Source organism: Schistocerca gregaria, chromosome 1, assembly GCF_023897955.1.
Source record: "Schistocerca gregaria isolate iqSchGreg1 chromosome 1, iqSchGreg1.2, whole genome shotgun sequence".
NCBI lineage: Eukaryota > Metazoa > Arthropoda > Insecta > Orthoptera > Acrididae > Schistocerca > Schistocerca gregaria.
Window position 1 is genome coordinate 1,038,093,677 of NC_064920.1, and position 14,709 is coordinate 1,038,108,385.

The 14,709-nt window shown below is 39.7% G+C and overlaps 1 protein-coding gene across 2 annotated transcripts in view; it reads left to right on the top strand.

Annotated features, from left to right (window-relative positions):
* LOC126279664 (solute carrier organic anion transporter family member 74D-like) overlaps positions 1 to 14,709 on the top strand; it is a 147,784-nt gene that overhangs the window by 97,027 nt on the left and 36,048 nt on the right. For both annotated transcript variants that reach the window (XM_049979697.1, XM_049979696.1), the window contains exons 10-11: positions 5,975 to 6,122; positions 9,111 to 9,271. In XM_049979697.1, coding sequence (XP_049835654.1) covers positions 5,975 to 6,122; positions 9,111 to 9,271 — 309 coding nt within the window. The remainder of the gene's footprint in view (positions 1 to 5,974; positions 6,123 to 9,110; positions 9,272 to 14,709) is intronic.

The window sequence follows — 14,709 nt, forward strand, 5'->3', positions numbered from 1 at the left end:
CCTACATCGTCGGATACATAAGTTGCTAAAATTCTGTGTCTTCTGCCAAAAGGCGAAAGCTCTGAATATTCCTACTTTAATTCCATTGAATCCGATCATCGTAGAAAGACCTAATCAGCTCACTAGCATTGACCTGGCTGGTCCTCTACCGATAGGTAGGGGAGGTGTCAAATACCTCGTTGCTGTTCTCGACAACTTCACAAAATATGTTCAAATGTATGTTATGAAGACATCTTGTGCTCCGCCTATTATACACTGTCTTGAAAATGACTATTTCCCTAGATTCGGAGTCCCCCAATCTATACTTTCAGATAATGCATCCAACTTTACTTTCCGCCAATGGCGTGAATTTTTGGCCCATCACAATGTCAAGCAGATCTTAATATCACGTTTTAGGCCTCAGTCGAATCTGACTGAGCGGATCTTCAAGGAGTTTAACAGATTTGTTCGGACGTACATTCCAGACAAGCAAACTCGTTGGGTTGATTTTGTGACTCTGTTTGAGGAGATAGTCAATACTTTGCCACGCACTACCACAGGTTTTACTCCACACGAGTTGATATCTCGAAGGAAGGAACAGAATGAGTGGGTTGATCCTCTTCCCAAGACACCTAGCCTTGAGGGGAGATCTAGACGTCAAAATTCGAGAAGCTTTATGTTCCATTACCACCAATGCTCAATTAAGGAAGAAAGGCTATGATACAAAAGTAAACAAAGTTGTAAATTACTATGTAGATGAAAAGGTATTACTTAAGACTCATTTCAAGCCAATATGTAAGAAAACTCGCAAGTGGCAACATATGTATCAAGGTCCTTACCTTATTTTAAGGAAACCGCACATAGGGAGTTATTTATTAACCGACCCGGCTACGGGAAGAGTAAAAGGCTCATTTCACCACCAAGACTTAAAGAAATTTTATAATGGTAGTGGTTAAATACTGTCGTGGAAATGAATTCTTGCGTACTGGAAATTTCCTTGTGTGACCTTTAAATGATAAGCATTGTGTTGAACAGCTCACTGACTACATGGTAACGGCTACTACATGTAAACTTTAAGTATTAAATGTTATGTATGGAAAAATTGTTTATAGTGATGGACATGAACTTATATTTCTTCAACAAGCTGAAGCAACAAATTAAGGTTACTGAAAGAATTTCAATTTAACTTTAAGTTAGTATACAAAAAAAGTGCTTGCGAGGTGATTGCCCTGAGCTATACAAATATGTAAAGGTGAGAATGGAGGAGGGTGCGTAAATAAGCACTTCTTTCAAGGTACAAGAAGATTTGTAGATTTATTTTTAGTAATGAAAGTACTTGAAGTTCTGTTGTAAAAGCCCAAATTACCTGGTTAAAAAAATACATTTTCAAAACGTCCAGACAGTGAACAGGAGTGGAGGGAGTATCTTAAGTATAGTTAAAGAGTACTGTTAAATGAGAAAAAAAGTGGTAACCCACATGTGTTCACGCAAGGAGAAAATAAGCTCTAGTAAACTAAGTTAGTTGAAATACAGTACAAAGAGAGGCAAACCATGAAACATCAATAATGTAGTGTAGGTACTCCACGAGGCCATTAATTGCTGTGAAAGTAAACTGTTTCTTTGAGATCTGAGCCCAATCTAAAGAGTATATGAGGAATGTTAGCTGACGAATTGATTTCAGTACAATCAAGGTACTAAATAACCACACAGCAAGCCCCCTGTACTATAAATAAGTCCATGTAAAGATCTTCAAATGCTTTGGAGTATAATCTAGCGACCATTCAATACCCTAATTGAAGGCTAATCTAAATAACAAGCAATGCAGTGATGTTTAAACTTAATACTGATTATAACGAGAGTCAGATGCAGAAGTAGCAAAGCATACTGTCATGAAAGAGGTTAAAAATTTATATATGTGGCTATGTTTATAATGATGATTTCATTTACATGCAGATTTTATTGCAAAAATGTCTCCTAAGACACTCCTCTTATGAAGTCCATTTTCCTTGTGCCCGTTATTTTGATCCTGGTTCATTAACCCAGACCAAGGGTCGACTTGCAAAAGGCACTTGGGCTTGGAGGCAAAGAGTGCTTATGAGAAATGAGACAAATAGCGTGATGAACTTCGATAGCTTTGGTAATGTTTTTTATGGACAGGTTGCGTAAACCCAGTGAAATGTGGGTAGTTCCATTCATGCGAAAAATAGTAGACACGCGTTACCCTATTATTTGTTTTACAGAGAACGATTGCTGAGTACATGAAGCGAACAGGGAGACCTATTTTTATCCAGTCTGCCCTCAAATATAAAAATTTTGGCAAGCACAAAGGGAAGCACAAAAGAAAAGGTTCAGCGTTAAATGCTTATTCGTTAAGTATTAGACATGCCAAGTGGCGGTAGAAAATGAGCTTGGGTGAACTAAAAAATAAATGCAACGAGTGTTGCAAAATCTGTAGTTTTCATAATAAGGAGATGAGCCCTTAAAAGAAAGTTTCAAAGAATATTTTTAGATCCACAAGTAAACCTTGAGACATAAAGAGTCCATTCATAAAGCGGTTGTTCACTGGACTTAACAAAAGGAGCGACCATTAATTGTAAATATTATCTCGTAAGTGATATCTTGTAAATAGTAGAATATAAGTCTTTCTGTACCAATGGAGGAAACCTGCAAATTTGTAAATGAAAGCTATCGACGAATGAACTGAGAACGAATGCTGTGTGAAGATGCACACTACAGTGTGAAGTGCATAATAAAAATGGCTGTTCAGTGTGTATTAGTGGTAGTGTTGTACTGCAAGTGTAAAAATAAGTCAAGGCTACGACAACAGGTGCAACGCAAAGTTCCGTGTTGTTATAAGTGCAGCGACAGCTAAAATATTCGTCGTCACTTACCTGTGAGCTTCATGGGAGACAGTTGACATGGAAGTATGGAGGCAGCTTCAGTGTCCGGCTCCTCCGATGGAAAACGCGCGCGAGGTGTGTGTATTGATGCACTCGCGTAATACGAAGTTCACAAAGAAAAAAGAGCGATCGACGACCGACAGCTCTGTTTCAGCCTGAGCGCGAACGGATACTGAGTATTGGAGCTCACGCAACAGTGTGCACATCCTGTGAGTGGCTGACGTGTGGGTGACGAAATAATCCAAACTTTAAACTGACTTCAATCGTACATACTGGAGGGAAGACATTTGCACACTTGTGTGACTACATTTTCATACGTATATTAAGCAATTTTCTTGAGTTGAAATTAAGATGAGGGAGAAGCAGATTGTCAGATTACTCAGACCTTAAAGCCATTAATACCGGCACTCCTGATCACTGCTACAATGAATTATAATCCTGCCTCTTGATGGACAAAGAAAATGAATGTGCACTACAGGAAGACCCTGAACTCCAGATCAGTCCAGATCCTTAACGAATATATCCAGTAGATTGTAAGCTATACTAATAATTTCTTCTGTTTCATATTGTAAATAAAAAACTCGGGAAGCCACCTGAAATCCTGGCACCACAGTGGAAAGGACAGATGTGTTGCATGATGAACGCCGTAGACAGCTAACACAGAAAGTGAAAGCATCACGAAGTGTAGTGCTACGTTATTAAACTGGAACTGAACCACAATGAGTCAACAGAGGCTCGAACATTGTCCACTCTAGTTTAGTAAAAATAAACACTCACTGTACTCATGTATTGGTTGCTAAGCTCAAGAGAGTGTAAATTCTGAATTCTATCCACTGAAGTGAGAAATGATCGTTCACTTATTGTTAAAAGCAAATATGGACCAAACTTAAATATGCACATAAATGTGAAGCTTGTTATTAAGGAATGGAGTGACTGATGAACAAAGAGTGAAAAACTTTGTTCTGAAAAATGATAAATATCTGATATGCGTTTATAAATGTTATTTCAATTTATGTACTTAGTACGCCAGTAACATTATGTAAGTGTCATACCAAAAATCACGAATATCTTATGAGGACATGAGGATCGAGGTAATCCTTCGCCATTCCCACTCTTCTCATGGGAGGCGATGTGATATTCACTATTTTTGGCTTCATTAAAACAACAAATAGTTAATACTTTTAGCCAGAAGGCAAATACTTGTTTATAAAGAATGAGTAATGTATAATAAGGTGTCGCATAGCGACGGTGGAATTTCCTAAAAAATGTAATTCGTCCTCCTTGGGCGGCAATATAAACAGAAGAATACTGATAAATATGCGATCCTTCACTATTTTGTTCGCTGGAGAACAAATGAAGCCTTGAGCGCTAGAACACTTGTACTGTTTTTCTTAAGTAAGACGGACGCAGATTTGTGGCGGTCTGATCTAATTTTTTTAATAAATAAATAAAAACGTGTTCCGTCTAAGATTGAGTGAAGTGTAAAAAGAAGAACTGTTATAACTTATCGTGACGATTAGCAGTGCTCATTCCTATCATCTCCTCAGTATGTTTTTCATTTTAATTATGCATTTTGCTAAGATTACAGACACCAAGATCAGCAGTCCAATGTGCGTGTTACATTGATAAAAAGAAAACCGTTTTATAGTCTTCTTGCATCAGCTTAAATATTGATTTTCCCTTTTGTGTGATGTTACAGTTGTTTTTGGGCCCTTAAGAATTTTCTGGCCCCTTAAGAAATTGTTTTCTCATAAGAATAACTTCACGACCGGGTATGATCGTAAATACGATCATGAAGTAATTAGAAAGACAATAATGCAATTTCTTAATCAAAATCACGCTATCTGTGACTGCTTCAAGCCAAGAGAAACTGCAAGTAAAGACTATTCACATTTCATAATGCAATATTTTATGACAATGGTCAATCCATGATTCTTACGCCAATTGTGATTGATAAAACAGTAAGCGAAATCTCAAATTCCAACATTGAATAACAACATCACTTTTTTTTGTTACATCACAGAGTGTGCCGAGAATACCAAATTTCAGGCATCACCTCTCACCACCGACAACGCAGCAGCCGACGCCTTCACTTAACGACCGAGAGCGGTGACATTTGCGTCGAGTTGTCAGGGCTAACAGACAAGCAACACTACGTGGCATAATCAAAGAAATCAGTGTGGGACGTACGACGTACCTATGCGTTAGGACAGTGCGGCGAAATTTGGCGTTAATGGGCTGTGGCAGCAGACAACCGACGCGAATTCCTTTGCTTACACCACATCTCCTGCAGTGTCTCTCCTGGGCTCTTCATCATATCTGTTGGACTCTAGACGACTGGAGAACGATGGCTTCGTCAGATGTGTCTCCATTTCAATTGGTAAAAGCGGACGGTAGGATTTGAATGTGGTGCAAATCCCACTAAGTCGTGGACCCAAGATGCCAAAGCGCCGCTGTGCAGGTTGATGGTTACTCTACAATGGTGTGGGCTGTGTTTACATGGTCCAACTGAACCGATCAATGATTGGAAACTGTTATGTTCGGCGACTTGGAGACTGTTTTTGTAGCCATTCATATTCCCCACCCACAATGGAATTTTTACTGATGTCGGTACACCATGTCACCTTTCCACAGTTGTTGGCGGTGTGTTTGAAGGACATTAAAGATATTCTAACCGAACCATTTGGCCACACAGACCGCCCGACATGAATCCCACCGAACATTTGTGGGACACAATTGAGAGGTCAGTTCGTGCACCAAATCTTGCATCTTCTAGACTTTCATAGTTATGGAGGGTTATAGAGGCGGCCTGGCTTATTATTTCTGCAGGGGACCTCCAACGACTTGTTAGGTACATACCACTTCGAGTTGTTGCACTACGCCGGGTAAAGGAGATCCGGCGTGATACTAATAGGTATCCCATGACTTTTGTCGAGTCAGTGTATTTCGGTACAGTACTAAAGAAACTTAATGGTTACAGAGCGGGATGAGGCAAGACGTAGGTGTATTCTCGTTCCTTAAATGAAAGGAAACAGAAACGTCAATATGCACTTGGAATATGGGGTAAAGGTTACTTTCTTATTTATGTTGTGCAGCTGGAACATGACGTCAGACTGCAACAACGCCTGCTCCTGCGGACCACACGTGACTTTCTCTCCCGTGTGTGACGAGGTCAGCGGCGACACTTTCTTCTCCCCGTGTCATGCCGGCTGCAGCGACGGCTACGTCATCAATGGTACAACGGTGAGTATTGCAAAGACTTCTTCAGAAATACGCTTCAAGTGTTCCAGTGATCAAGGGGGGAGGGGGGGGGGGGGCAGAGGAAAGATCAAGCAGTCAATTGCAGCTTTGATAATCTCACTAACAGTGTTTTTGAAGGCTTCTGGGAAGGACTGCATAAGCGTCATAGCGCATCTCATTACAATTAATTTAATGGGGTTGCCTGCAACAAAACGCAGTGAGTACACTTTCTGGAAATGAACTGTTGTAGAATCGATATTGTAGTGTTACTAGGTGATCAAATTCAGTGACGTCAATTTAAATATTTCTTGAGACTAAAAATAGATGAGAAGAACTCTTGGAAATACCATATTCTAGATGTCGTGCAGATGCAAAATGCTGATTTTTAACACAAGCGTTGTCGTCAAAGTCTGGCACTGAAACGCGAAAACTTGTTCATTTTGACTGCGTTCACTTCATGCAAGTAATTGCTACAGCGTCTGTGAATTCTGTGTCATCACTAAAGTATACATAGTTCATGAGATTTACGGTACGTAATATGGACTCATTACTGATCACTAGACTGGAAAAAGATTTGCATCTGGACAATACATTTTGAACTACAGTTCAGAAAGCTACAGCAAGATTCATTTTGAGACGGCTTCCTGCAGAATTGAAAACAATTTTAGTGATGAGACCAAGATTTTACTCTGTACTAGAGTTCCTCAAAGTAATTTATCAGCTTGCAGCAATAATTAATTTGTTGCATAAATCGCTGCAAATCATTTTTAAGTATTACTTCCATTTTCATATCTATTGTGTATGATATTTAAATTTTATCAATTTTCTTTAAGCAGGCCAAATTTAACGACTGGATAAATATCCCAGTACAGTAGAACCTCTCTAATCCGTTTCCTGCAGGACCGGAAGCAAGGTCTGAACGCAAAATGTTCGGATTGTCAGAGGAACACTTTTAGTGACCCATAACTTCACAATATGCCACAGTACAGTGTTAATTTACAACTAGAAATACTGCCTGAAATATTGTTTTGTGTTAAAACACTACCAGAATGAAAAAATAAACGTAGTAACACCAACAACTCTTACACGAAAGTGTAATGTGCAGCATTTACAGCACTGTAAAACACATCTCTGCAGTATGGTAAGATATTATTTCTGTGAGTGACAGTTTGTCATCTATACATACCTTACTACAGTACTGCATTGGTACACAACTGACTTGCACTTAACTGATTAAAACATGAGAAATCACTCGGTAAAAACTTATTTTCTTAGTCAGAACGCATTTTTAGCATATGTATGCCGTACTCGAACCGTAGAGTCATTGTCTTAATTGTCATCGACATCTTTCTCGTTGTTACCGGTTATTCGAGTTACAGCGTCTATGATTGGTCAACAGTTGCGTCGTGCGCCATCGTCAACTGTACTGTACCACTCACTCACGTGACTGTGCTCAATGTCCGACTGTACACTACTGGCCATTAAAATTGCTACACCAAGAAGAAATGTAAATGATAAACGGGTATTCATTGGACAAATATATTATACTAGAACTGACAAGTGGTTACATTTTCACGCAATTTGGGTGCATAGATCCTGAGAAATCAGTACCCAGAACAACCACCTCTGGCCGTAATAACGTTGATACGCCTGGGCATTGAGTCAAACAGAGCTTGGATGGCGTGTACAGGTACAGCTGCTCATGCAGCTTCAACACGATACCAAAGTTCATCAAGAGTAGTGACTGGCGTATTATGACGAGACAATTGCTCGGCCACAATTGACCAGACGTTTTCAGGTCAGAGATCTGAAGAATGTGCTGGCCAAGGCAGAAGTCGAACATTTTCTGTATCCAGAAAAGCCCTACAGGACCTACAACACGCGGTCGTGCATTATCCTGCTGAAACTTAGGGTTTCGAAGGGATCGAATAAAGGGTAAAACTACGGGTCGTAACACATCTGAAATGTAACGTCCACTGTTCAAAGTGACGTGAATGCGAACAAGAGGTGACAAAGACGTGTAACCAATGGCACCTCATACCATCACGCCAAGTGATACGCCAGTACGGCGATGACAAATACACGCTTCCAATGTGCGTTAACCACAATGTCGCCAAACACGGATGCGACCATCGTGATGCTGTAAACAGAACCTGGATTCATCCGAGAAAATTACGTTTTGCCATTCGTGCACCCAGGTTCGTCGTTGAGTACATCACAGGCGCTCGTGCCTGTGATGCAGCGTCAATGATACCCCCAGCCATGGTCTCCGAGCTGATAGTACACGCTGCTGCAAACGTTGTCGAACTGTTCGTGCAGAGGGTAGTTGTCTTGCAAACGTCCCTACCTGTTGACTCAGGGACCCAGACGTGGCTGCACGATCCGTTAGAGCCATGCGGATAAGATGCCTCTCATCTCGACTGCTAGTGATACGAAGCCGTTGCGATCCAGCACGGCGTTCCGTATTATCCTCCTGAACCCACCGATTCCGTATTCTGCGAACAGTCATTGGATCTCGACCAACGCGAGCAGCAGTGTCGCGATACGATAAACCGCAATCGCGATAGGCTACAATCCGACCTTTATCAAAGTCGGGAACGTGATGGTACGCATTTCTCCTCCTTACACGAGGCATCACAACAACGTTTCACCAGGCAACGCCGGTCAACTGCTGTTTGTGTATGAGAAATCGATTGGAAACTTTCCTCATGTCAGCACGTTGTAGGTGTCGCCACCGGCGCCAACCTTGTGTGAATGCTCTGAAAAGCTAATCTTCAGCATATGACAGCATCTTCTTCCTGTCGGTTAAATATCGCGTGTGTAGCTCGTCATCTTCGTGGTGTAGCAATTTTAATGGCCAGTAGTGTACTTTAGCAACTATATTTTTCACCTTTTCTTTTTATTTCCTTTTGGTGGTACATCTCCCTGGAGGAATTCTAGAACTAGGAGCTACACTTTACTAACGAAACCAGCACTATATCTGCTGCACAGATGTTCGGCAACTGCAGCTGCTTGCCGGGATCTGGAACAGCGACGTCAGGTCCCTGCCCGACGGACTGCGCCTCGGTCTTCATGGCCTTCCTCGTCACTCAGAGCGTCCTCCAGTGTCTGGAGGCGAGCGGACGCGCGGGCAACGCTCTGCTGCACTTCAGGTCAGTCAGAGCCTGCGCGCACGCAGCATCTCGTACGTAGTGGCGGCAAGCACTTTCCCATGTTTGGGGGCTAGTGATTAGTACCCTATCAGATGATCCAATAAAACAAAGGTGGAAGCAACAGAACCTTTAGAAACGCTTCTACTATCATTTAGTGGTTCAGCCATCCTGTGCATCCGTAACATCCATGGAATAAATACTTAATTTGGTCTTCTGAAATTGTTACTTCCTCCAGCACACATGTTGTGGAACAATCACGTCAGGAAAAATCAGATAAATTAGATCTACACATTGGCTCTCCTACAGTTGCTCGTTCTCTAATGGAACAGGAAATCGGAAAACTGTAGTGTTGCAAGAGGTATAAACAACATTTCTCACACACTTGTAGTATATCATCGTAGATATAAAAGACAGTATCGTTTAGCATGTGGATAATCATCACATCATTATCATCAATTATCAACATTCATCATTATTATCATTAATGTTATTGTTATTATCGTAATCATCGGAACCCTTTTGAAATCCCTTGATGGATAAATGCTTCCACCGGACTCACTCAAACGCTGCGATACGCGATACGTATCCATGTTAGTTCCGTATAAGCTCTGTATGTCACCTACCCTCTTGTTTTAAGACTGTCGACCCGATCTTTGCACTGTCCATCTTAATTTTGTTTTTATTACGTCCATAATTACGTTTTCCAGAGCTGACAGTACGCACTGAGCAATACATAAGAAGTTTTATTTTGAAAACATTATCTGGATTGCCAATAACAGTCCATGCTACTTTTATTCTTCCGTTTATTTCTGTTTCTGTCCATTCACTTTTTCTGTTCAGTTACCAAAACCCAACTGCTGCAGTTACCTGACTGTTATTTTCTTACCTATTAGTTCACAGCTCATGTTTTGAGTCCGATAACAATTTATTTTCACGTTTACTTTTGTATTTTCTCTATTACTTTCTTCCTTTAGCTGTTGAAGTTTGTGCATAGCACAACCAAAAAGTGAAATGTCAGGATCAAAGTGTATAAGTATCTGATATGTTATACTTATCCGTATTTAGTCTTCCTTTTCTCAGTTCACTGATCTGAAGATATTCACTACCTCTCTTGACAATAGTTGTGGTTGTACAGAAGCTGTCTGATTCTTTTTTCAGTTGTCAATGGCTCACTGTACTGAAGAAGTATATTGGCAGTTGTGACACTGATGTATGTATTCTTGAATATAGACTAGTAATGTTCTGAGGGTCAAGGGAAAAAAACATGGTAAGTCACTTTTTTTTTTACGAAAGTGAGTTATTGCTACAACTCGATTTACACTCGTCATATGCATCAGCTGAGAGGCTAAAGCTGAAAAAAGAGATATACAGCGAATCCAGAGATATGAACATCAAAGGTGTTACTGTGAGGGGAAAGAAGCAGGTAAGTCAATTTCTCAGGGCAAAGAAGAGGTAAAAAAGTGGTGACTCATACGGCTGCGAGAGGGTAGAGCAAACAGAGTTTTCAAATTCAGATGTACCTTATCCAGCCTCTCCTCCCCGACCCCCACACCACCACCACCACCAGTAGATTAGAGGCAAGGAAAAAATAAAAAGAAAGGGGCTATGCTATGAATTCGTTCAGCATCCCTGTTCTTGCAACAGGTAAATACTGTATGTTTATTATGAATGCACTGCGAAGAAGAGCGCAAAAGTGATGTCATTCTTTTCTCAGTTCATCACAAATACCTTGGACGAGGACACTGAAGAGAAGGAATGGTCAGTATTCAGGAATGTAACAGGAACGATCATTCGAATCAAAAAAGTGTAGTAACGATGTGCTCTAGAATGCATACCTTAAGAGATATGAGCACGTGTTCCGCAGAAAAAACGTTTCACAGGAGCGAATATGTGTAAGTGCTCGTTGCTCATAAGTTATACATTCTACAGCCCATGTTTACTGCATTTTTTTGCTTCGAATGATCGTTCCTGTCACCTCCATGAATACTGACAATTCCTCTTGGGACCATTTGTACATTTTGTGGTGATCAAAATAAAAACTTTGCCGCTTCACACTTCATTCATTATGTAACACTGTCAGTTTAGTAGACTGAAGAAGATCAAGCATTCCCTGTGCATGGCCTTCCGAACTTCGAGAGCGATAAAAATTTTGGATCATGGAGCGCAAATGCACTGACGGAAACACCTTAAGATTTCCAAGAAATGATCGAAGCTTCTAGATATAAGCTACCTCCTTTGACTGTGGTCAGTGTTAATCCAGAAATAGAAAACACTGTTGGACTCAAAGTGCGCTTCATAATTCCTTTTCAAAACTCTACCTCTTAAGATACCATCAACTGAATCCAGCCGCTGCCGTATACTTGAATATCAAATCACAAAGGAATGCAAACTGGCTTCATAAGAAAACCATGAAAATGTCATCCAACAGAGAGGTTGTTTTAACTGTCCATGATATATTTGATTGCATAATTCCTTACTTGTCTAGTGCAGAGCAGCTTTGTGGTTTTCTTCTGGTTGCTGTTGTCTAACGGGAACAAAAATGTGCTTTTTTCTAAATCTCGTTCCAATTCCCAGACTAAAATACCTATAACGATTTATTAAGTTTTCCGTCGTAGTGCTATGGAGTTCTTCAGTCAGCTGCCCCACAGCTAAATATTCATGAAATGTATACTATCGCTGTATTATCACAACCAGAAATTCGTTTAGTCGAGATTATCGTGAAATTATTGCGTCTGTTTCGCTTGACTTTCTGTTTCTTTTCTCTTACAATGAACATTTTTCTGGATTTTAGGAAGGTACTTCATTCTGGGAACACTCTGGATGCCAGTAAAGCTATTTTCACATTAGATGCTTCCGAAACTTTTATTCTGTGAAATAAATGTATTTTACGTTCTTATATATTGACGCAATCACATCCAAACATTAAAATCGCTTTTTCTCAAGTTTCAAAAAATTGACGTAACTAGTACTTTCTCCTGGCTCTTCATATCTTGTAAAAATTTCCATTTTTACTACATAACTATGATTAAGCTATATGGACAGTACGGCTCGAAAATAAATGCATAAATATTGCGAACTCAGTTTAGTAATTTAATTTCTTTTTCAAAAACAAAAACCTAGGTAAAATATGTAATTAGCAGTTATTACGTGATTTATAATTTGATTCACTACTTCTAAGTAGTCAGTTGTGCTGCATATACTTCTAAGGCAAGGTACTTTCTTCGTTTACGTAGAACTCAATATTCCGTTATGCAGTTAAAAATGTCGTGTGGCTAGGGCCTCCAGTCGGGTAGACCGTTCTCCGGGTGCCACTTCGGCGACTTGCTAATTTTTAGTGTCTTGCCTTCTGAAGAAGAAAAATTATATCATCTTTAATGATAAAAGTCACCATTTGACTCTATGCTTTTTTATTATTTCCACTACTGCGATTTTGGGTTTTGAGTCATTACGTCGTGCAACAGGAAAAATGTATAAAAGGTTAAATGTGTGGCATAATGTAACGATATGTGAAAAACACGGCTGCGTACCACGTTATTTACGAAATCTGTACATCTTAGACATTTCTGAATAACGTGTCGTCTTCAGAATATTACTTTTTCTTCTTTTGTTATTTTTATATCCTGTGAAGGGGCGGGCTGCGCCCAGATAAAACCGCTATTCAGTCAAGGGTTTTACGCATTTAATAGATATTTTAAAGTATATGAAAGGAGATAAATATTAACAATTTTTTTAAAATATAATTTGGTGGATTTTTAAAACTTTTTTCATGATTTTATTTTGCAGTTAAAATATAGTCATTAACGGTAATAAAGCTACTATGGATAATGGTCATGGTGCTAGATCTTGCTAATAATCATGACCATGACGGAAGTGGATTTGTGAGAACGACTATAGGGCTTGTGGTAACACGGGGTCCGGAACCGCGCTGCTGCTACGGTCGCAGGTTTGCATCCTTGTTCTAGTTTTAGAGAATTTCATTCGTTGGAGTTCTGTAATCTAATTAGAAAATTCCTTTTGCATTATTTTGTTTGCATCCTTAAGCGTTTCTACCGAAATACATAATTTATTTTCTTATCTTCCTGTATGGCGTTAGACAGATCATGTAAAATTTCAAATACAAATTTCATTACAAATTATCCGTGTTTCTGTATAACCGCTTGAACTATACTAATATTTTAAAAAAAATAGTAATGTTTCTACAATTTTATCTTTGACGTGAACAACTGTTATTTCGAGCACGTTAACTGATAATAACAGACGAATCCCCAACACCTTATCTTATAACGATAAGTGAAGACTAAGTGGAACGAATAGGACCCTAGATTTACCTGATGTGAGCGCAATGAGCTCTCCCTGTTGTTAGTTGTACTGACTTTGCTGAGTTGGAAGTAATACCTTTTAATGTAATGTAATGTAATTTAATATAATGATACGTTTTTAATGTAATCTTTGCGGAATATGGGACTGTCCCCAAGTCCATCTGAGAACGATACAGTCACATTTAAGTGCCTGGTAGAGGGTTCATCGAACCACCTTCACAATTATCTATTATTCCAATCTCGTATAGCGTGCTGAAAGAATGAACATCTATATCTTTCCGTACGAGCACTGATTCCCTTATTTTATCGTAGTGATCGTTTCTCCCTGTGGAGGTTGGTGTCAAAAAAATATTTTCGCATTCGGAGGAGAAAGTTGGTGATTGGGATTTCGTGAGAAGATTCCGTCGTTACGAAAAGCTTTCTTTTAACGATTTAAAGCCAAATCCTGTATAATTTCTGTGACACTCTCTCCCATATTTCGCAATAATACAAAGTGTGCTGCCTTTCGTTTCGATGTACTCCGTCAGTCCTATCTGGAAAGGATCCCACACCGTGCAGCAGTATTCTAAAAGAGGACGGACAAGTGTAGTGTAGACAGTCTCCTTAGTAGGTCTGCTATATTTTCTAAGTGTCCTGCCAATAAAATGTAGTCTTTGGTTAGCCTTCCCCACAACATTTTCTATGTGTTCCTTCGAATTTACATTGTTCGTAATTGTAATAGCTAGGTATTTAGTTGAATTTACGGCTTTTAGATGAGACTCATTTATCGTGTAACCGAAGTTTAACGGATTTCTTTTAGCACTCATGTGAATGACCTCACACTTTTCATTATTTAGGGTCAACTGCCACTTTTCGCACCATTCCGATATTTCTCCTAAATCGTCTTGCAGTTTGCTTTGATCTTCTGATGACTTTGTTAGTCGATAAACGACAGCGTCATCTGGAAACAACCTAACACGACTGCGCAGATTGTCTCCAAAATCGTTTACACAGATAAGGAACAGCAAAAGGCCTATCACACTACCTTGGGGAAGGTCAAAAATCACTTCTGTTTTACTCGAGGACTTTCCGTCAATTACTACGAACTGTGACCTCTCTGTCAGGAAATCACAAATCCAG